The following is a 22872-nucleotide window of genomic DNA, read 5'->3' as shown; positions in this document are numbered from 1 at the left end:
GGACACATAAAAACAACTCAGTTCCGTTCATACATTTCAAAATAAATGTGTTGTTTCAAAAGACTAGCTGCAGTCGTTATAATATGACGTTAAACACATAAGTAAGCCTAATATTAGTTGAAAACTATATTTTCACAAAGTATGACCATAATGTACTGGTATTTGCTGTGTTTCTGGCTAACTACTAAGTATTAAAGATGTGTAGTGTTTTATTTTGAAATCATTTCCGGTCAATTCATTTTGGTTTTCCCAACAGTCGGTCCAATGCCTTTCGCGCCCGCTTGAGGCGCACTGATACGAGCGCTTGTCGTTGCAAGCTGCCGTTGAGAAACGAGCATTATGGGAATAGTAGTCTTATGCTAAGTTTAGCAACCGGCTAACTACCAACTTCTCAGCGGCATTCTTGACAACTGTCGCCTACAACTTCAGTATGCAACACGGGCTGTGTATAGATGGCGGAGAGCAATGACTGAGGAGTTTGATGAAGATGTGGTATTTGAGGTTGGTATTATAGCCGCTGTTTTTTAAAATTGAAACTTACGGATGCTTTGTCATACCTCCCGAGTTCTGAGGTAACAGACGTTGGGGTTCATTAACGTCAGCTAGCTTACACGGATAGCTTAGCAACCTAGCAAGCATGCTAGCTTCACATTAGCAGCCGTTTGCCCTGTTGCCATGTATTGGCAACCCCAAACAAATCAACATATTTGGCCGGCTGCTAACTGTGTTTCTGCCAAGGAGCTTTGGTGGTCATGAGAGGGGGCTGAGCTGTGCCAGTGCGCGCATTGTTGTTGGTGTTTCATCATTGCTGGTCTGATAGTTAGAGGTGGGGTGGGGAGGACCAGACCCAATGCGTCGGTTCTGGAGGAAAAAAAACATTGACACACAGGCGCAGCTACGTCTTGGTGGTGACAACATGAGCTGCTGCTTCGTGTGACAATGCATGTGAGTAGCTTTCATTGTTCGACTGGCATTTAGCATGTTATGATTGGTTAATTATAGCTGAGATGCAGCTGTGCACCAAAACACAGCAGCAGAGATGCTTCCAGCAGCTGGGGGAGAAATGGGTCAGACATCTTTGGACAAATTCTAGCATGGGATGTTTTCCTCCTCTGCTTATTTCGTGGCTGATTTCATTCTGAGCATTCTTTGTTTGGATAAGAACCATCTTTGCCTTTATGTATTCCTCTATAAGGAGATAGGATTATGATCTGAAGATTTAAAAGACAGTCCTCTCATCTGTATGAGGAATTTACAGATTCACATATGAAGGCACTTTACAGCATTCCTCGCAGAGCAGAAAGCTGCATCGATGAAAGATGGTAGGCTTGGGAATATATTGGTGCCTCCACTGTATCTGAGCCTGAGGGAAAGTAGACCGGTTTGACGAATCAGTTTCCTCACTTAGAAGAGTCATGACACCTTTGGATTCACACTGGGGGGAAATCAGCTAAACCTGCTTCAGCCTTGTGACCGTTTTCATGTCCTGTACTCCAGTCCGGCAAAGTCTCTTGCTTCCCCAATTTCTCGAGTACTTCTCAATCTGGCTCTCTTTCTCTCTGCAGAACTCCCCTCTTTTCCAGTACCTGCATGATCTAGGGCACACAGACTTTGAGGCATGTCCAACGGCATCACAGGAGGACGAATATGGCGGAGACCTCACCCCTTCCGACGAAGATCCGCACAAAACTTCAGTGAGTTTCTCTAATTCTCAACACAGACATCACACAAGCCTGTCCTCAACCCTAAGACTGTCCACTTTTAAATTAATCGACTATATTTATAACATGGATCATCAATCTAACTTCATCTGTGGTGTCCCAAATTATAAATAAAAAAACAATGACAATACTTAAAAAAAAATAGTAGGCTTAATTTTGATATGGAGAAACACGGCAGTGATTCTGGGAAATGGGAATGGCATTTTCTGACTTTTTATAAACAAATACATCTAGAAAAATTCCCATCACTATTCAAATCCTGTCCCTGACCGGGGGCAATGTGTGTGTCCGCACTGTTTGATTTGTGCCATCACAGAGAAAGTAATTAATTTGACTATTGACTCCAAACGGCAACACATATTGACACAATCTCTGACAGACTGTTGTGTGTACTGGATTACCATATGCTTCACTATAATCTGACAAGACATGGCATCAAGGGCACTCCACTCACTGAAGCAGGTATTTTGCGTTGCATGTTCTTTACACAGCAGATGTTCTGATTTTAGAAGAGATAGTGTAATGCCATTACAGCGACTCTGCTCTCTGTGTGACGTTATTCCTGCCTCTGTGAGCATCCTCCTACTTTGTATCGTGTCTTTAACCGTCAATCGAGTCGACTTGTGATTCATACAGACGATTATTATGTCCTGGGAAGCTCAGGAACATGACTCTCCCCCCCCCCCCCTTACGACGGGAAACAGTTTTGTGTTTGTTTGGCTCAGGAACTTTCCGTCCGTGTCATGCTTCCTCTCTGGCACGCTGTTGTTCTAAGGAGTAAAGGAGGAAGAGGATTCAGATGGGACAGGAAAGCCTTCGGGTCGTCCCTGTGTGACCAGCTTCCTGCAGCTCAGATAAAGTCGGAGCCGAAGCAAAACACCTTTTCCACGTAGACAGGCCATAGCTTATCTCTCTTTTACATTACTGTTAAATGGTCTTACTGAATAGGGCTCACATGCAACATTTGTGGCACAGTATGTGTGCATGTCCTTGACTGTTGGCCTGTTATATATAACTGACATGTATAGAGGTCATTTGAATGATTTTACATGTGAAAGCTGGTGATATTTGAGGAACATGAAGTGGCAGGATAAGCCAAAAACGTATGCAAGTTGGACAGTAATCACTAGGCGGCAGGGGAAAATCTCCAAACAGCAAATATAAAAAAAAATGAGGAGAACGATTATTTTTGAAAGGATGGAGCACTTCAATTTGGGCATGCCTGCCTGGGAAAAACACTAAGTTAGTTTGAATTGTTTGCAGTCATTGTGCTATGCTAAACATATCCCTCTCTAGCTTTGGGCAAATATGAAAATCGTATCAATTCAACAGCTGTCCGTGCAGAGTCTGTCCGTTCTCTCAGCACAGTGTCTGCAAGCTGGAGTGCGTCTGTGTGTGACAGCAGGAGAATACTGATAAGCAAGAACCGACGGTGACTGGATATAATACAGTAGTGAGAGTGCAGACATCTGTGAGTTAATCTGTACGGCGCTTACATCATCTCTGTGGTGGTATTGGCGGGATGAGCTGCTTTGATGTTACAGAGAATGTTAGGAGCAGGGGTTTGTGACCTACTTCAAAGCTGATGAGCGAGAATGCCCAGTCCTGAAACTCTGTCTCAAATCACTCATCAATATTAGAGCCACTAATAACAGTTTTGCTTTAACCTCCTAGAAAAGAGGTCAGCTAGCCCAGTCTGGATCAATAACCCCTGGAGCAAACTACAGGATGTTGTGTTGATGGTTTCTCAACAGAATCCTTCAAAATTAATCCCATTTTCAAACAAAGACTTTCCCACATGCCATAAAGCACTCTAAGCAGATTAGAGATTTTTCTTCCTGATTACAAATGACATGGTTTGGAATTTCTATTAGGCTGTTAAGCACCTGCAAGAAAAACCTGCAACAAACAATTCAAACAGCCTGAGCTTTGTCACGGTATGCATCGAAATGTCAAAACACTTAAAAAGTGAAAGTCCACGTTAGAAACTAAACTCTAAAGAAGCAAGAAATAAAACTGAAGTGTGTTTGTGTGTGCTTCTTTGTCTCCAAAGAAAGACATTCTAAAACTAAAATAATCCTCTGTCAACAAGTTGTATGGATGTTGAAAGGAAAAACGTTTAGTTATAACGCAGAATTGAACAAATTGATGTGGTCATGTGGTTTTCGTGCTGCTGCAGAGCTAAAAAAGACCTGGATACATGTTTTTACGCACACACATTTCCCTTATTGTTGCTGCCTGAATGAGATGGTCTCCTGGGATACTCCTTTTCACTGTGAGTGTGTGCTTGTTTGTTATTTAATGGGTGTGTGATTCCTGGAAAATAAACCCAAGCTAAAAGAAGCACAACAGAATGACTGAGATCTTCAGGTGAATCATTTCGTTCTTCAATGGAATATATTTCGTTGATTTACTGGGGCTTTCCCTGGGCATACAATAATAGAAAGCCCTGCAAAACTGTTATGTCACGTTACCTAATTGACAGCAAATTAACCTGTCCACTTTGTGTGATTTGCAGGGCGGTCGCCTATGGAGACTGGCTGAAGCGTTGTGGAGATGGAGTCCGAATCAGCAGGCTGCATCTCGTAAGATGGGCCAGCAGCTGGTAGGTAGCATTTGAAATGGAAAGGAATGCTGGCACTAAAACCAGCACTACACTTAGTTTTATATTTAAATGCGCTTTCTTTTTTTCATGCGTTTCTATTTCTCTTGTAGGATGGTGTATTCGGCCAGTACTCGGTGAAGTGCATTCTGGACCAGGATGTGCTGCTGCAGGAGGACGTGGAGCTCATCGAGCTGTTGGACCCCAGTCTGCTGACCCTCAGCTCGTCTGCCTCCGGATCATCAAGCCGAGCGAGCACTCTGCCCCGACCCAGCCTCATCGCCAAGCCCTCCCTACGGTACTGAGTTAGCTAACAGACCAGAGAATATCATGCATTCTAATACAATGAAAGCACCAACTGAAACTATGGCCTCTAAAACAATACTAAAAGTAAACATGTGAACAATTCTACTTTTTGGAATGAAACATTTCTCATTCCAAAATCAAGATTTAGATTTACAATATCCCAACTGGGGATCACTTAATTGAATCTAATCAAATGCATCCTTTACTACATCCGTCTGGAAGCTTGTTCCATAGTATGATAGTTTATAATATCCTTTCAAACCTATTGTCTTTTTGGATTTTATTTCTGCAAATATGTAAGTGGAACAAGATCTTAAGCTAAATCATGATCCATATCCTGATATCCAATTGTGTTAATGTGTACATTTTCCAGGATCTATTTATGGTAACCAACGATCATGCAAATGACCCATACTACAGTGATCTGTTCAGTTTAAAGATAGGCTTAAATGAACGAGTAATGGCGTCATTATAGCAAATGATTCCCTGTGTCTTGCTAATTACCTTTGACATGTAAAACTGATACGTTTTCCTTTGCTCTCCTCCCTCAGGGACATGGCGGGGCTGGTGGGCCTGGCTGTGGTGCTGCTGGGGCTCTGCTCCGTGTCTGGGGGCTTGTGGTCGCTGGCTGCGGCCCCGTGGGGCCTGGCTCTGCTGGGCTGGGGGGGGCTGAGGGGGGTCACGCTGTGGAGACAGGGCCGCATGGAGAGAGCCGTCCACACGCGGGCCGCGCAGCTTCAGACTCTCGTCCACAACAGTAAGACTCTGACCGGGCTGTCCCGCAAAGCCCTGCGCCTGGTGCAGGAGACGGAGGTCATCTCCAGAGGGTTCACCCTGTAAGTTGGCTCCTTTAATTCTATATTACACCCAATCACATAATGTTCTTGTCATGTCTCTAACTGTCACTGCTTCATCCTAGCTCAGTTAATTAGTTTACATCAGGTGATGTGTCTGTAGGTGTTTTTTTATTCATGTCAACACTTGTTAGGGACCTATTTGTCTCTCTGTATTTAAAGATGAGGCTGTATCTATAACAACACACTACTGCAACTTCAGTTTTTGTACAAATGACTAATATCCCATGTTTATAAGTTAGCTTTAAATGTGCTGCTCGGTGGATTTTGCTACATTTGGACACAGCCTGGCTAGCTGTTGATCCTGGAAAAGGATCTAACAGCTTAGCTAAGATTAGATAACCAGCAGCAGTTGTATTTCCATATTTACCACACCACCATGAGTGCTGGTGTGGTGTCACTCCTGGACAAAGGCAATTAAGCGTATATTTGATTAAATTATAATCAATTTCATTTGTAAAGCACTTCTAAAGTGCCTTATTGAAAAAGATACAATTGTATACATTAAAAAGCAAATAAAAACAGAGAACATAAGACATGAATAATAACCTATATTAAAATAGGAGAACAAAAAGGGATTACAAACTAGAAAAACTGGAAGAACAACCCTTAACCCTTAAAATGCCTTCCTAAAAAAGTTAGCTTTGAGTTATTGGAACAAAGGTGCTGTGTTTGCTAAGCTAAGTAAGTACATACTTCCTTTACTGGCATGTCATATTGTCTTGTGCCCTGTGTCGTGCTCGTTGTCTCAGTTTGTTGGTTTTGTCATGCATGTGTTTTGTCATGCATCTTCAGTGATGTGTTGTTCAGTGTTGTGTGTGCCCCTCGCCTCTTTGGGACGTCTCCACAGTTGTATCACATTTCACTTGTCAAGTTTGCTCGACAGGGTGAGTGCAGCCGGCTCCTTTAGCAGGGCGGGACCGGGGGTGGTGCCACGAGGCCAGCAGCTGATCGGACTGAGGAAGGCTCTGTACCGGGCCCTCCGCACCGCCTTCAGAGCCTCACGTAGAGCCACCTGTCACATGCTCAAGGCATATCCTTATAGCTGAAAGGAAAGACTCGATAACTGGTATAAGTTCAACTTCATGACGCAAATAGGTGCTCACATTGTTTTCCTGAAAGTGCAATGAGTCCTTAACTCCTCCTAACGTTCCCTCTGAACTCTGAGATTGATAATGTGACCAACTACGTGTCTGCGGTGCCTCTGAAGGAGCTGGGGCTCGGCCTGGGGATCGAGCACCTGGGGGACGAGCAGGCCCAGGAGCTGACGGACGACTACAGCCTGCCGGCCCTGAAGGTAAGGCTGGCTAGCAGGGCCAGATGTTTCCCATCTATTTAAGCTTAGAGGTTGCTCGTAGCGTCAGCCATGAGTGGACTATGAGACAATTGTGGACAAACATGCAAAAGACCCCTTTGACTATCCGACATCAAATGGACTAAATTGATGTTTAGCCTCTTTTTGTAATTGTTTTATGCATATTCTTCTCTTCATTTAGTGTGGTCTGATTGTATCTTCTTTTAGTCTTTTTGAAGTTGTTTTCTGTTTATTTTTAGACGCCTTATGTTTTTTTTAGTTATAATGAATCTCTCTTCCTGGTTGGTAAGCATCTACTTGAGTGACTTTTGGTTGGTTATGCACGTAGGACCATGAAACCTTAGACCCCTGGACCTTTACCCTGTAGGCCCGTTCAGTAATCCCTCCACGGCCTCGGCTTACAGACATTAGAGCGGTAATGAACTTCTCGTCTAGCTTTCAACAAGGAAGAGAAAAAGCGTGATGTTAATCCTTTTCATCCACGTATCTATCCTGTCAGCTCAATGTCTTGCAGAAACGTAGTTTTCTCACAGTAAAAAACGGACAGTTAGAGAAGCCAAAAAGGTCTAAGAGTGATGTGTTATTGTTCTCCTGTAGATGCTGTTCCAGCTGTGGGTGGGACAGAGCTCTGAATGTTTCCGTCGCATGGCTCTTCTCCTGTCACCCCGAAGAATCGAGGATCCAGAAGAGGGTACGCCCAACGGAGACACATCACCTTCTCCTCCTCCCCCTCCTCCTCCTGCCCCCCCGCTGCACCGCTCCATTGTTGCGGTGACGGAGCCCCTGCATCACGCTCTGGCCAGCTGCCTCTGCGAAGTGCAGCGCAGCTTTGACTTCCATCGACACTTTGAGACACAGCTGAGGACACCGACGGGCTCCGACAAGACGGGGACAGTCAGGGAGAAATGCAGAGAGCTCAACACCCTGCACACCTCCATCAGAAGCCTACAGCTGCACCTCAAGGCCCTGCTCAGCGAGTGAGACACACACACACACACACACACACACACACACACACACACACACACACACACACACACACACACACACACACACACACACACACACACACACACACACACACACACACAGTCCTGACTGCCCTCATTGTACACTTGGATAACTGGAGATGAGAGTTTAATGATCTGTGAGGGAAGCAGTAATGACATGTAGTTATGCTAGAGTGATGGCAGAGACATACTCGTATCTGAAAGTAAGTCATGGGGATTGCAACATTTCTATCATTTGCAAGGATTACAACATTGCAAAAATGTAATTTACACAGAGAAAACCAGAAAAAGCTTTAAGTGGACAAGATCGTTCTTGTCAAATACAGTATATATAATACATCAATTGATTCCCAGACTGAAGTCGGGAAAGTGCCCCAACATCCGAGTTTCACATTGAAGCCATAACAAGTAAGTGTAGTGGAGATTTTAAGATCAGCACGTAAACTTCTTTTCTGTTTGTTAATGACAACTTTACCTCCATTTCTGTCTGGATTTCATTTTGTATCAAACGGATTAACATTAAGTTAGAAACAATGACACTAAACCAGTCATGTCCAGCTTCAGTGTCTTTTTCTGTTTCATTTTGCACCATAACATAATGCAGTCAAAGTCATTTCTCACAGGAGTCAGCTGCTTTCAGTCTGTATTGTCAACGCTCCTCGTCCTGTCCTCAGAATGATCATCCTGGAGGACGACCTGGAGAAGCTGATGGTGTCCAAGGAACCGACAGAGTTGACAGTCGAGGGCTACCAGGACCTCAGCCACCGGCTGCACCACCTGCAGCCTCACATGCAGGCCAGCAGTGGCTGCTGGGAGGACACCGTCTGCCAGGTGGAGCGCATGCTCCGACGGGTCAACGCCTGTCCAGGTGAGCTGGCTCTGCACTGTGATGGCTTTCTGTTTTAATATGAAGCTCTACACAAAGGGAAAACTCCTGGAGCGTAAATTAGTTTCTGTGGAGGAAATTCTTAAGAGAAACTGATAAATGATTCGTGCACAAAGTTTGCCTTTTGTTATATTTATTAAAGAAAGCCAATATACAATCAAAATCGATCTCACATGCAGAAACTGAGCAACTTCATTTTCAAGAAGTTCTGCACCCCGAACACAGCTTACAGTCCCACTATATATTCATGAAAGGAAACAGCCAACTGGTCCAACATCCCACCATCAAACCATAAAACCCCCTTGTCCTTAACCATTTGCACCTTTTACTTCCTTTTGCCCTCCTGAAATGTAAATCCTAAACATATGTCTCTGTTAAACACATACAAGACTAACAATACAATTTAACAGAGCAAAAGGCAATCAGAGTATAAGACTATATGTTTTAAAGGATTATATGATCATTTGACACAAGAGTTTCCATTTGTACACAGGGTCTATCATTAATATCTTCTTCCTTTACCATGACTATTGAGACTCGTGGAGGAAGTAGCTGCTTTGCAATGCAGCGCGAATACACGCTCTAAGACCAAATCGTTGAGCTCATCTGTTTTTTGGTGCCTTCCCTGCAGGTAATGCTGAGGGTCCGGAGCAGTGTGGCCCCCCTGTAGCTGAGATTCCTGCTCCTCCTCCATCCTACCCGCTCATCCTGGACAGAGACCCTGTGCCAGAAGAGCTGGTAGGGTCAATTGTTCCCATGACATCTTGCATTGTGTGCCTCTATTTACACCAAGGTTCCCTCACAACCACCCAGACGAATGTCCCTAGTTCGGCCTTTAGAACTCACATGTCTTCTTCATCCTCGTTTTTGACTAGGAGTGGGAGGCCTACGTCACCGACTCAGACTCCGACGGTGAAGGCAGAAGCTCTTGGGCGGACATCTTGTCACCGGAGGAGAAGGAGCGGCAGCGTCGGGAGAGGGAGGAGTCCCGCCGCGTCCTGTCGGAGCTCAAATCTGTGCTGGGCTTCCGTGCTTCAGAGGGGGAGAGGATGAAGAGGAAGCAGATGCTCTTCAACGACCAAGGTCTGCACTGACCTGTGTCACCTCATGTTTAAAGATGAGGACATGAGAGTTTGGCTTGTGGTGATTTAGCTTGTATTGTTTTGGGGATTCTTTTTATATGTGTTGTCAAACTAATCACACAAAACAAATCCTCAATGTAAAATAATCAATATTTTCCACTGGTTCCACAATGTCACAAATTCTCGAAAAACGACTAAAAGTTGAATCAGGGGCCTAACTTCTTTTTTTCTTCGTCTTACTTGCAGCTGCTCTAACGCCTTCAGGTCGCACTGAGAGTTCAGAACCTGTCACAGAGCCGGCAGATGCTCTGGGATCTGTAGAAAGTGGCGATGAAGAAGAAGAAGAAGAAAACCACTTTTCAGAGTGCTCTGCAGGAAGCGAAGGAGAGGAAAGGGAGGAAGGAGAAGTTGGCAGGGTGGGGCCTGACCCGCCCGCAGAGCCACTGACGGAGTTCAGCTGTGGTCCGGAGAAGGAAGGGGATTTGGGAGGGGCTTCAGTGTGCACGAGAGGAGGGGGAGGAGCGTCCGAGCTGCACCAATACGACGGCCTGCTGGAGGGAGGGGAGGGCCACAACGGGCTGGACTGCTTCCTGGAGACCAAAGTCCCCGCTGTGTCCGTCATGGACAGGCTGACGGAGCTCCATGGCTCAGAGGCTCTGAGCTTCAGCTCCGCCCTCGCCGCTCAGGTGGCGGCGCGCTCACAGACGCTCATCGCCATGAAGGAGCAGACATTCGGAGACGACGATGACGAGGATGAAGAGGAGGATGAAGAGGAGAGCGACAGGCGAACCCCTGACAAGGACTTAAATTAAAAAATGCTGCTTTATCCAAACACTGAGCAGAGACTGTATTTATGTCGGATTGTCTTCTATCGTGTTACATTACTGTTTCTGGTGTGGAGGCATTTCAAATACTCCCCCATCCGTCCATTTTCCTGTTCATTACCCGCTGTTAAAACTCAGGTACAAGAACTACTAATACGAAATAAGATCATCCAGTGTCAGAAGACCAGATTGTCTAGATGGCTTGGTGCCTTCTTCGGTAGGTGTTGAAACAAAGATGTAGGAACAAGATTTTCTCCATACCCGAAAAAAGGGTGTAATATTAGCCTCTTTGAGAGGAGAAATGGTTTGATTTGCTGGTTCAAAAGCTGTCCAATCTGAGTTTCTGTCTGGACGTTGTTGGCAGGAGGCTTTGAAAGTCTGAGATACAGTGGTACTTCTTGTGTTCACAAAGTTTGATGAAAATCTACAATGTAAAACTACTTTGTTACTTGAAAAGATCTTTAACTCCGAATTTAACTTAATCTAAATGTTGCCAACAAAATGTAGTTACAGTCTCAAAAGTACTCATAAACCCATTTCAAACAAACTTTAAAACAATGTTTTTTCAGGATTGCAATACTTGATTTAATGAACTTTCTACTCCTGCAGTTTGTACACTGAATGTTTTTGCGTGAAGAAACGTGCAGTCCAGAATTCAAGTTCATGAAAACGACACAAGGAAGCAGCAGGAAGTTGAAGTTGGGCTGCACAATATGAGGAAAATATGCAATCATTTAGTTGAATATTGCAATAATTATATTAATTCCTATAAATAATAATAAATGACTTAACTGCTAATACGCAACAAATTACTTGTTGAATTAAAAAAGACAAGTATGCATTTTTGAATAAATTGAAGTCAAAGGAAAAGACACCAGTACAAAAATAATAGTGTTTGTATTTTAAGGACAGGTTTTCCCTGACACTCTCTTTAAACTATGCACAGAAATCCCTGGGGGAATTTCGCATATCGTCTTTACGGTGTGTTCATCTCCCAAATTGTCAGTAACAATAACAAAAAAAACGATATATTGTGCAGCCCTACTCTGCTGAACTTAATTCTTAGTCAAATTGGAAACAATGCTTTCCATGTATTCGCACTCCTTTTTTTAACACACCACTATTGTAGTGAACTATTAATGAAGACAAAAAGTGTTCAGTGTTTACAGGGGCAAGCTCGGAGGATAGACTTGTTTTGACTTGAGACTTTATGGACTGAACGCTCTGCTGCTGTGAGGCTTAAATTCAAAGACCTGTGGGTATAGTAATAAAAAAGGAGGTTGATTTTCTCATGTGAGGGCAATCTTAAACTTTGTTTCATATGAAGAGCCTGACAGCCCTGATGTTTCCCTCCCCACTCCTCACCCTTCCTTGTCTTTCTTGTCACCAAGTCTGCCTTGTCCTGACCCTTCCCTCACCCTCTCCTCCTCTCTCTGGGTGAGGTCGACCCCCTCCTGCATTTTCCGAAATGAAATAAAATACCATTCTGGAAGTGTTCGATGTATCCCGAAGTCTTTTCTGACGCTCATGTTTCCGAGGCTCTCACGCTTTGTGAAAGAGAAACAGGTTAGCTGAGTTACTTGATCTGTTTTGTGGGATTTTGCATTTGTCTCACCCACAGCAGCTGCTGCTCCACTTTAAAGCAGTTCCTGCCTTTGGAGACCCAAACAAAGACCTCATGGACTAAAGACTTAACATGTAAGTGCCCCAGTTATGGGATTGCATTCACCTAAGAAGGGAAACAACATATTTCAGTAACTCTACCCTTTGAGATTTAAGTTGGGCAATCAACACATAAGACTAAAGCCGTCCACACTGAAAATGTCCTCTGTACAAATGTGCATCCTCTGGCATAAATGCTTCTAAATATAAATAATTACACACCTATATTAAAGAAATCATTTTATTCGATTATTTACTGTTATAGCTTTGCCACCTAGTGGTCAGTGGTGGGACTGACAGATGCTTCTAGCAATATTGAAGGATGTTTTTTAGGAGATGTTTTTGTGTAAAAATTACTTTGTATAACATATATATAATGTTAGACACGGTTTTTGAGTTGATAATTATTTTTGCTCAAAGGTCAGGTCTTTTTTTAATTTATTTTTGCTTGGTAAATGTTGCACTTAAATATTTAAAATGTACATAAGCGGTATTATTTTGTGATTAGTGCATTTAATCGGTTTATTTATATTCGTCATAGGTTATTCCCTCACTAGGATCACTATTCAGTGCACAGGCTCCCATTCAGCTGATTCAGCATGTTTTACTTTGTGCTGCCTTCAGGTTCTCACATCAAGCTCCGATTTCAGGACTAATATATTTAGAAGTCAAGTAATAAAGTGGGATTTAAAAATACAATTGGTAAGTAAAAAGCACGTTTTGATTGTTATACGTATGTAACAATACATTCACACGTAATTGTTACAGTATATATCGTTCTTACGTGATTAATGTTCTTAAATGTCTGACAAAAAAAGCTAAACCGTTATTTTCCTTATTTGAAAATGTAACCCTAAGCAGAAGAGACCATGTATTTTAAAAACATTTATAACCGAGTGTCCCTGAAGGCAGCTCGATACAATGCACTCCCACAGTGCCTTGCGCTTCCTTTTCCAGCAGCGCCTGTGATCATGGCGGACGTGGTGGCGGAGCAGGTAGCGGAGGAGAAACCCGTCCCTGAACGGGAGCTGAACGGGGAGGCGGAGGAAATTGAGGAGGCCGAGCCCGTGGGGGAAGCAGCGAAAAAGAAGAAGAAAAAGAAGAAGAAGAACAAGTCTGCAACGACAGGTGAGGCGGGCTCAGTTAGGAGCTAACAGACTAGCAGAGCTAATGTTACTTATTAGCAAGTAGTCGAGCTAAGTTAGCCGCAGTTACCCGCCCAGAACACGGAAGTGACGGAAAGGTGCCTTCAAATTAAAGGCTGACAAAAGTCCTATAGAAAACGTTTGTCTTGTTATTTTTAATGGATTGAATGGTGAAAGGTTATTGACTTGAATACAAAATGTAAGACGCTTTTTAAAAAAAAGTTATTTGGGGAAATGTGAATTTTTGTGGAAGGCACATTTCATTGGGTACGATGAGTCATAACAGATAGACAAAAAACATGATGTTATCTCTTTCTTCACTACAGTTAGAGAAATGTAGCGAATATCAGAGAACCTGAATATATTTTTCTTGTCCATGGAGACACTAATTAATGGCATATATGTTTTTGTATTACTTCAACTTTAATATCAAATTTTAGACAACAAAAAAAATCAGTAAGAAACAATCTCTAATAAACGCCAGATCAAAGATACAATAGTTTTAAAAAAACGACGAGCACTGACTACTATTCATTTTTGTTTAAATAATAATACAACAGTATTTAAAAAAATAAGGTAAATCCAAATAATAGTAGTGACCACATAATAATCCTTGTACGAGAGTTCTAACTATAACTAAATTAAAAATGATGTTAAGATTTTCAATCTCTAAGTATTGCTAGTCATACCTTGCATGCCATTTATTGTATTTGTAATAATTTCGTATAGATCCCTCTCCAAAATGTAACGTTTATTTTGAAAGTCACGCCGGAAGTGCAGTCTTGGAACATGTGTGACTTGACGGTGCTTCTCATTAGCCATGCGGGTTGAGGGCAGTGTGGGTGGTGTGTTGCTGTCAGGCCTTATAAAACACGCCGGGCTTCTGCCAGGAACCGTGACTTTTAACACTGCTGATACTCAAAGTACTTGACAGCTTGTTTTGATGATAACACAATCATCTGCTTATCTAACTGACCCTTTTTAGTTACTGTTTTCCTCGCCGACCGCAATGAGCCTCAGCCAAGTTTTTCTGTTTCGTAATTCCTCGTTTGCCAGAGTTGTTATGTCATACTTCACCCGATGAATCTCTAAATAAATCAACCACATCAAAATTTACACACCTTTGATAACAACACACTTACAGAGCAAACTCAATTAAAGGACCTGCTATATCGAGATATATTACAAAATGTTTAATGTGCAGAGCTTACAGAAAAAAAAATAGGAACATTTAAAACAATTTTTATAATATTTTGTAAATGCTTTTGTTATATAACAAAATATTTAGAAATAATAATTACCAAAAAACCTATTTGTCGTCGGAAAAATAATTGCTTGATCGACAAAAAAATCTATCGCCTATGACATATATGGATAACTTAGGCTTTTCTTTGTTTTTATATCACATTCAACTCTTTATCTTTGGGTGTAGGAATGACAAAACAAGAAATTTTTTAAGAAATTACCTTGGAATTTGATTAAAGGTCCCATGTCATGCTTTTCCGGTTATTACCCGTCCCCTTGTGTGTTATATAGCTTTTATGCATGTAAACCGTGTGCAGAGTAACAAACCCTCAAAGCACAACCTGTAGCGAGTAAAACTCTAACACAGAAAATACCTGTCCATGCTGCCCCAGAATGTCTCGTTGGAGATTTCTCTTTTTCTTCCTGGGTACACTGACGTGCCCATATCCAAATGGACCCATTGGTCCCAATGGAACAATCCGTGGAGCCGTTACGTCCGCGGAGCCGTTACGTTAACGCTCACACACACACACACTCAATCTTTTCTCAGCTGCAGCTCCGCCGATTTCTCCTCCCTGAGATGGCGGGACGCGGCGAGGCTGCGGGTGTGTGTGTGTTCGAGCTGGGTTTCGCTGTGTCTCGCAGACGGCCACTGGGCTCACAGGGAGGGGGGGGGGGCAGGAGCTGCAACAAGCCGTTTAGGACAGAGAGTGAATACACATACTATACAGAGATGCTGTATGAGAAACCAATGTGAGTTTGGAAAATTGCTCAGTATAAATCTATTCTAGTAGACCTCAACAATGGAATTATGATCAGTAGAAATGGCCATGACATGGGACCTTAAACTAAATTAAAGTGAAATGTCACTGTTTTATGACATTCTTTAAACTTAAAGATTATTTGTTAATCTATAAAATACTTCACTGCTAAAAACAATATTGGGATGCTGTCTTAGTTCTTATCTTACTTTTGCAGGGAGTACTACATCCTTTAAAAAACCTGAGAGATGCATTGCATTTTGGGCTGAATAGACATGTTGTGTGTAGTGTCATCTAATAATATGTAAGCTCACCTTTTTGCAGCTGAATCAGCCATGTTTTTCTGAGTTTGACTTCTTTTAAGTTACATGTTAAATCCATAATGGTTAGTTAAAGAAGCTGCCACTTTGACAAAGCGGTAATTCATGCACAAAAGATTCTCCACAATACATTCAATATTTTCTATTTTTATTCCGAGGTTTTATTACTGTTTCAACTTTGATTTACACAAGCTTTTTGACTGCTGTGACTTGATTTTCATTTGTACTCGTTGTTGATGATCTTTTTGCTGCTGCAGTTGCTGAGGCGGAGGTTGATGGAGTCGTCGATGTGAGCAAACAGCTGGAGAAGCAGGCGATAGAAGACAAAGAGAAAGAGGAGGATGGCGAGGAAGGTGAGTGTCTAATTCACCTGATAACACATGCATCATCTTCCTACTAAAACAATATATTCATGCATCACGTGAGCTTCACACTTAGTGGTTCGTGTAACTGACATATCTTCAATCAAACAGATGGAGAGGATGGAGAAAACTCAGTAGGGAAAAAGAAGAAGAAGAAAAAGAAGAAGAAAGGACGTAAGTTGACCACATTGAAATTAGTCAATGCTGCAGAAAAATATGTTTAGAGTTAAGCTTTATTTAATGCTGCTGTGCTGTGAAGAAAATCCCTCTCTCAAAACGAAGAACTACTTTCCCAAGATAAAGTTTTGTCTTTTCTTTCCAGCCAAAACTCAGACTGATCCTCCATCTGTTCCCATCTGTGAGTTGTTTCCAAGCGGAGTATTCCCCATTGGACAGGAGTGTGAATACCCCACCTTACATGATGGGTAAGAATAACACACACACACACACACACACACACACACACACACACACACACACACACACACACACACACACACACACACACACACACACACGTATTTACACACAGGACTCCTTGTGTAGTGACCCCTTTCAAATGCTCATAAATTCTCACGCAGATATGTAAACACACACTCTTACCAAACACAACAGCACACGTGTTTCGACTTAACATGGAACTGGGTTGGTGCTGTAATGTCGATTAGTTATTGACGTGCTCACTGCTGCTTACTAAACAATAGTCCAGATTAGAGCCTGATGTGCACACACACACACACACACACACACACACACACACACACACACACACACACACACACACACACACACACACACACACACACACACACACACGTACACACCTCTGTAAGTATTGGGGCCAATTTCCTTATTTTTCTTCATTTTATACATTTCACTTGCAGTTTTGACTCTTGTACACAATTGTGCTTTCTCCATTCATATTGTTTATCTCTCTTTTCCCCCTTTTATCTTCCTTTAAAGCATTTTTCACGTACATTGTGCTCCTTCATAACAAAATCAGAGGCTAGACATTGCAAGTCATCTAAAAAAACTAAAAAAGTTCTTCAAAAATCATCACTACAATTTTTAATATACAGTCGTTTATGAATCTGTTGATGCAGGTCACTTCTATTTTTTGATCAATTATCAAATGTAAATGTATAACTGGTTGTGATATAGTTGGAACTGTGTACAAAGCTACAGTGTGCTTCTGTGCAGATGAACTCTGTGACCCTGGTCATATGATATGGGCCGGAGGTGTCGGGAGTTGTTTTTTTATTATGTTGTAAAATAATTTCCTCCCTGCTGTGTTATTATGTTGACTTTCCCCTCTGACTGTCCAGCAATGGTCCACTTCTAATAAAGCCATCTTCTTCTCTTGAGGCCTAAAACTAATGAGTTGTTGTGTTCTCCTCTCAGTCGCAGTGCAGCGTGGCGTACGACCAGTGAGGAGAAGAGGGTTATGGACAAAGCCAACGAGGAGGTGTGGAACGACTTCAGGCAGGCGGCCGAGGCCCACAGACAGGTCCGGCAGCACGTCCGCGGCTTCATGAAGCCTGGCATGACCATGATTGAAATCTGGTGAGACTTGGCTCGTCAACTTCATCGTTTACGCCAATATTCTTTAATATTTTGAATTTTTGTATTGCCAGCACTGCTACAAGTTAAAACTGCAGCTGTGGCATTTAAGCTATTTGGTTCAGTTTGATCTAAAGAGACGTCACCTTGTATTTAGCCAAAGCCTTTTGTATGTTCAACATTGGGAGAACCAAGCTGCTGCATCTTTCGCTAATTTCCCCAATGAATATTTCTTTATTTCTGCTTCTAATTGATCTCCCCTCCCTCCCCCAGTGAGCGGTTGGAGGACTGTTCCCGTAAGACGATCAAAGAGGACCGTCTGAACGCCGGCCTGGCCTTCCCCACCGGCTGCTCCCTGAACCATTGTGCTGCCCACTACACCCCCAACGCCGGAGACACCACCGTGCTGCAGTACGACGACGTCTGCAAGATCGACTTCGGCACACACATCAACGGTACCGCGGGAACTAAGAGCTGCTTGAGTTACACTTTGTGCTGATGATGATAATGATAAGGGATGCACTCTGAATCCATTATGGAAAGACATTTCAGCTGTGGCTCAAGGTTTACACTTACTTGTAGCTAATGGTTTTTCATTCATTACGGTACAGAATGGAAATCAATTGTCAGACTCTTGGTACTAATGGGTAGTTCACCACGATGGTTTGAGCTGGTAATCATTTTCAAGTTTTATCGTTGTTGTAAGTGCACAATGATTTGAATGTACCCAGTTCAATCTTGCAAGAAACAGTGTCTGAGGGCCTCTTAACATTTAACAAACTATGAATGTGTCATATGCACTTAACGGGAAGAAACTCAGCTATCAGACAATATTAACCATTTTTAGATAAACGAAAAAAAAGGGTAATAACAAAGACTCTGAATTAGCCCTGAGCGAAAAAAATGCTAACGCACTTTGCACAGAACTCATGGTAAAACACCCTTATTACTTATCGGATCTGCACAAACAAGATATCGATTAGCGAGCTGATTCCAGATTCCAGACATATAAGTATCATCACTGAGCGATCAGAACTCGCGGCGAAACGATAACAAACAACATTTGCTTTACCGAGCCAAAACAGCTAAAAACGTCTTACCTTTGTTGTTTTCTGATCAAAAGTTGTGTTCAATGGCATTAAAACGATAAAAACGCTGCTGAAAGTTAATCCATAAATTAATCCAATGTGTCTGAAATGATTACTGATAATCCATCTTCATATTTATGTCAATAACGGAAATTTCGTATTAGCTGCTACGAGAGTGTATGATAGCTTCTGGTTTTGGGCATTCTGTCTATGCATCACTCATTCACCAATGGGTAATGTTTAGATGGATTTTAGGGACGTCCCCTCGATTCTATTGGCTCTAACGGTGAAAAAGAGGTGTCAATCATCAAAATCGACGCGGGGGGCCAGAGATATGGAAAATGCACCCAAATGACCCCAGAAGTGTTTTTTTTGTTGCTAAACCTCTCTAAAAACAGAGTGTCACTTGTTTTGCATCAATCTTGATACAGGGTACTTATTATATGTTATAGTTTGGATTCCTACTATCCCATCATTCAAGGGTGGTTTTCACTACAAGTAATGTTTAACTTTTGGATGGACACTATAATTTACATTTTTTTTACTATGTTCAATCTGAATTTACTTTAAAATAAAAAACATCTATATTGATTCGGACTCTTCTACATCCAACTCACAGGTTTATCATTGCTTTGAGAAAAAAGATTATTAATTGAACCCTTTTAGACGTGAAGATATAGTCAATTGTTCTGGGAATGTCATTTTCGAGCCTGAGGCCGGAAAAACAGGCTCGGTGCTCAACTGGTTAAGTACCAGTGATGCAACTTCAGACAAGATGTATATCCTTTTGGTCAAATACAAATTACAACTTCAGTCACTCTTAAGGTTATCTAGCTGTGATCTCATGTCCATATAAGTCATGTTATGCTGTTACAAACTGTAGGCTGCTTACTTCGATATATTGAGATAAAAAATATCATTTTGTATCATTACATTTTTCTTCAGACAAAATTTCGCTTTTTCTTTTGAACACAAGAGGCCAACACGACATCTTCCATCTGCTCTGCTGAGATTCTGCTGATGTTTGAATACTAAAACTAAACTTAGAAAAGGTCAACTAAAATATGTTTTCTTTCTTCTTTGTGTACTTTCAGGGCGGATCATTGACTGTGCCTTCACTGTCACATTTAATCCAAAGTATGACAAGCTGCTGGAGGCAGTGAAAGATGCTACCAATACTGGAATTAAAGTATGACGAACACAAACGCACCTCACTGATGTTTTCATCTGTTTTGACCAGGAGCTCATCATTTCATGTTTGTTTGTTGCAGAACGCTGGTATTGATGTGCGTCTGTGTGATGTTGGAGAGGCCATTCAGGAGGTGATGGAGTCATATGAGGTGGAGCTTGATGGCAAAACATACCAAGGTGCCTTCTTATTACACACTCAATTACTGTGAGCACACTTTGGTCAGTATTCCAAACAATCCTGTTAATGTTATGTATCTGATGATAAAGTCTCACACTTCTACATCGTGTCTACAAACCGAAAAAACATTTTAATTTGAAATAACCATCCCAACGTTAGGTTTCTTTGTTTTTCCAAAAGAAATTCTCCTGTTTCAGCATTTAAAGATGGCAGCATCTTAATAATATATATAATCAAAGTCATTATGAACAGCTGGTGAAATAAGAAAAGTCTAAATTACTTTCAGTAAATAGTGAAACCCCCTGATCTTAATTCATGCACGCAGCAATATATATATATTATTTACCACATTTCTTGTTTATTAATTTAAGAACCTTTTTTTTTTTTTTTCAGTTAAGCCGATCCGAAACCTGAACGGTCACTCAATCGGTCAGTACAGAATACACGCTGGAAAGACTGTGCCCATCGTTAAAGGAGGAGAAGCAACTAGGATGGAGGCGAGTTTTATATTGTCTTCATCACTTGCATGTTTGGATGTAATGGCTCAGATCTTTGCCTTTTTTTTAGGAATGTTTATTATTTCTGTATCTGAGAGTAAAGCCTTAAATGTTCAAATGAAGCATTATAAAATAAATGCAGTCTTCCTGTTGTTAATAGTTTGTTTGCACCATGTAGGAAGGAGAAGTCTATGCCATTGAGACATTTGGCAGCACAGGTAAAGGAATGGTGCACGACGACATGGAGTGCTCTCACTACATGAAGAACTTTGACGTCGGACACGTTCCCATCAGGTAAGAATCTGCAGTCATGGTGCATTCCTGAACAAAAACATGTGGCTGTTATTTAATGTTAGTATACTGTTGACCGTCTGATACAACCCCTCAAGATTAATAAATGCCTTTTTCGAATATCTATTAACCCTTAACTAATGAAAAAAGCACACTTTCCTCAAATTTCAGAATATTCACACCAAATGCAAATAAAAAAACACGGGTCGCATTATCTAATTCAAATAGGTCACTAGGACCATCATCTAAAACAATGTAACCGAGTCCCGTGACCTTTAAGTCCTGTTCTAAAATAAGAGATGTGTTCTCCCTCTCTAGGCTCCCCAGAGCAAAGCACCTTCTGAACGTCATCAACGAGAACTTCGGCACGTTGGCGTTCTGCCGGCGCTGGCTGGACCGCCACGGAGAGAGCAAGTACCTGATGGCCCTGAAGAATCTGTGCGACCTGGGCATCGTGGACCCTTACCCCCCTCTCTGCGACACCAAGGGCTGCTACACCGCTCAGTTCGAGCACACCATCCTGCTCAGGCCCACCTGCAAGGAGGTGGTGAGCCGGGGAGACGACTACTGATGAGCCCACCCTGCAACAGCACCGCACACACCCCATGTCCCTTCCCCGTTAGCAGCTCCTCCTCCAGAGAAACAAAAGAAAACTTGTAGATCAGGATGTGGTCGTCTCGGAGCAGCTCTTGAGGGATGCCAAATGTTCAATGCACTACTTCGCAGCTTGCAAGGAAGAAAGAAAGACTGGCTTTCTGAGTTTTCTATCATCACCCACAGCTAAAGAAATCGTAAACAAGCCAACACGTTCTGCAGGGGAAGTATTCTTTCCTGCAGATGTCATTTTACAAAATAACTGTCAAACTTTTATTTAAGCTGCTGCTCAGTGCACCCCCAGTATTAAAGAGACGGTATACCTCCCTTTTTATTTTCAACATTTTCTATGGCTCCACTCTTAGCCTCCAGTACTTTAGTGCTCGAGTTAAATTAAGCACACATGCTACTGATGGGTTAAAGAAGTGGTTAGGCCAATGCATGGCCAGGAAACCTCTGCAAACAGACAACTCCTAACATTTAAAGCCCTGGTGCTGTTTAATAAATGTTCACCCTGCATCTGCAGCTTTATGTTTTGCTTCTGTCACACCGGGAGGGAACTCTGCACTCTGGCCCGTTTAATCTTCGTTTCTTTGATATTTTTAAAATATCTTTGAAATGTTTGCTGCCACAGTTTGTTCCTCAATTATAAAATGCTTCAGTTTGAACTCCCTGAAAATGTTTTTGTATGAAAAAAAAATATATTAAAATGATTTTGCTCAGTGAGGTTCTGTCTTCTTTTTCTAATGTCTCTCCTCATAAGAAATCTCCTCTAATCTTTTCCTTTGTTGAGTGAGATGAGAAAGCTCAATACTAATCATCTTTCTATTAATCGTAAATTGTTACGTAGTTTTAATTTGTTATGAGTATTTAGACTAACAAAATAGTGATAAATTCCCATCTGGTTAAAAGTGCAGAAATGATGTATTTGAACTCATTGTCTGAAAACACAGAACTACAGGATTATTTGCTGTGTTGATCGATTTTGTATCAATCGATGCCAAATGAAGTCATCAGCAACGAAGTCTATAAAAAAGCTAGGAGGTTAAATGTATTATATACTGCAACCAGTAGCGTGGCGTGGGGAAAAAATTAGGGGAAGCCAATAATACGTCCTTTCTTTTGGGGTAGGGGGGGTGTGGTGGTCATTGTAATAACGTAACCAGATGAGTGATTACAGCGCCCGGTATCATTTTACACACATTTGTATCATACAGATGCAGGACTTACACAAGCATGTTATCTGACCGACAGGTCCGCACGCACTCTCCAGCCGAAACTCTAATAAGCATTCATTCACAAACTAAATCAGGAGACCTTTAACGTTTTACGTCCGGTTCGCTCCTTTGTTCCTCGCTGTACACAGCTCCAGTTTGGG

General features: G+C 42.0%; 2 protein-coding genes across 5 annotated transcripts; both read left to right on the top strand.

Moving 5' to 3' along the window:
• The first annotated feature begins 303 nt into the window (after positions 1-303).
• vezt (vezatin, adherens junctions transmembrane protein) lies at positions 304-12097 on the top strand. 4 transcript variants are annotated; one of them, XM_079653395.1, is made up of 12 exons: positions 304-501; positions 1566-1694; positions 4240-4326; positions 4437-4621; positions 5181-5465; positions 6358-6516; positions 6633-6780; positions 7396-7775; positions 8483-8676; positions 9326-9432; positions 9570-9777; positions 10023-12097. In XM_079653395.1, exons 1-12 carry the CDS (start codon positions 466-468, stop codon positions 10586-10588), a joined length of 2484 nt encoding a protein of 827 aa, XP_079509521.1. In that variant the 5' UTR covers positions 304-465; the 3' UTR covers positions 10589-12097. The 4 variants fall into 4 exon arrangements, with proteins under 4 accessions (XP_079509521.1, XP_079509522.1, XP_079509523.1 ...); XM_079653396.1 differs by having other exon boundaries at positions 305-501; positions 6370-6516; XM_079653397.1 differs by lacking the exon at positions 304-501 and adding an exon at positions 604-945.
• Positions 12098-13210: 1113 nt separating this feature from the next.
• On the top strand, positions 13211-22220 carry LOC307021361 (methionine aminopeptidase 2-like). Its single transcript, XM_079653399.1, has 11 exons — positions 13211-13390; positions 15991-16086; positions 16207-16269; positions 16418-16520; positions 17497-17658; positions 17929-18110; positions 19838-19932; positions 20015-20111; positions 20506-20609; positions 20788-20903; positions 21219-22220. The coding sequence occupies exons 1-11, from the start codon at positions 13234-13236 to the stop codon at positions 21469-21471; spliced, it is 1428 nt and encodes a 475-aa protein (XP_079509525.1). The 5' UTR covers positions 13211-13233; the 3' UTR covers positions 21472-22220.
• Positions 22221-22872: the final 652 nt, after the last annotated feature.

This window comes from Notothenia rossii (genome assembly GCF_949606895.1).
Source record: "Notothenia rossii genome assembly, chromosome: 10".
NCBI classification, from domain to species: Eukaryota; Metazoa; Chordata; class Actinopteri; order Perciformes; family Nototheniidae; genus Notothenia; species Notothenia rossii.
Note: the sequence above shows the minus strand (reverse complement) of the source record. Positions and strands in the feature narration are given on the sequence as shown.

Excerpts from the sequence above, each read along its gene's own strand:
- vezt (XM_079653395.1), top strand. The coding sequence starts at position 466 with ATGACTGAGGAGTTTGATGAAGATGTGGTATTTGAG. Across the intron at positions 4,622-5,180 it reads ATCGCCAAGCCCTCCCTACG|GGACATGGCGGGGCTGGTGG; the intron begins GTACTGAGTTAG and ends CTCCTCCCTCAG. Across the intron at positions 9,778-10,022 it reads GATGCTCTTCAACGACCAAG|CTGCTCTAACGCCTTCAGGT; the intron begins GTCTGCACTGAC and ends TCTTACTTGCAG.
- LOC307021361 (XM_079653399.1), top strand. The coding sequence starts at position 13,234 with ATGGCGGACGTGGTGGCGGAGCAGGTAGCGGAGGAGAAACCCGTCCCT. Across the intron at positions 16,087-16,206 it reads AGAGGAGGATGGCGAGGAAG|ATGGAGAGGATGGAGAAAAC; the intron begins GTGAGTGTCTAA and ends TCAATCAAACAG. Across the intron at positions 16,521-17,496 it reads TACCCCACCTTACATGATGG|TCGCAGTGCAGCGTGGCGTA; the intron begins GTAAGAATAACA and ends TTCTCCTCTCAG.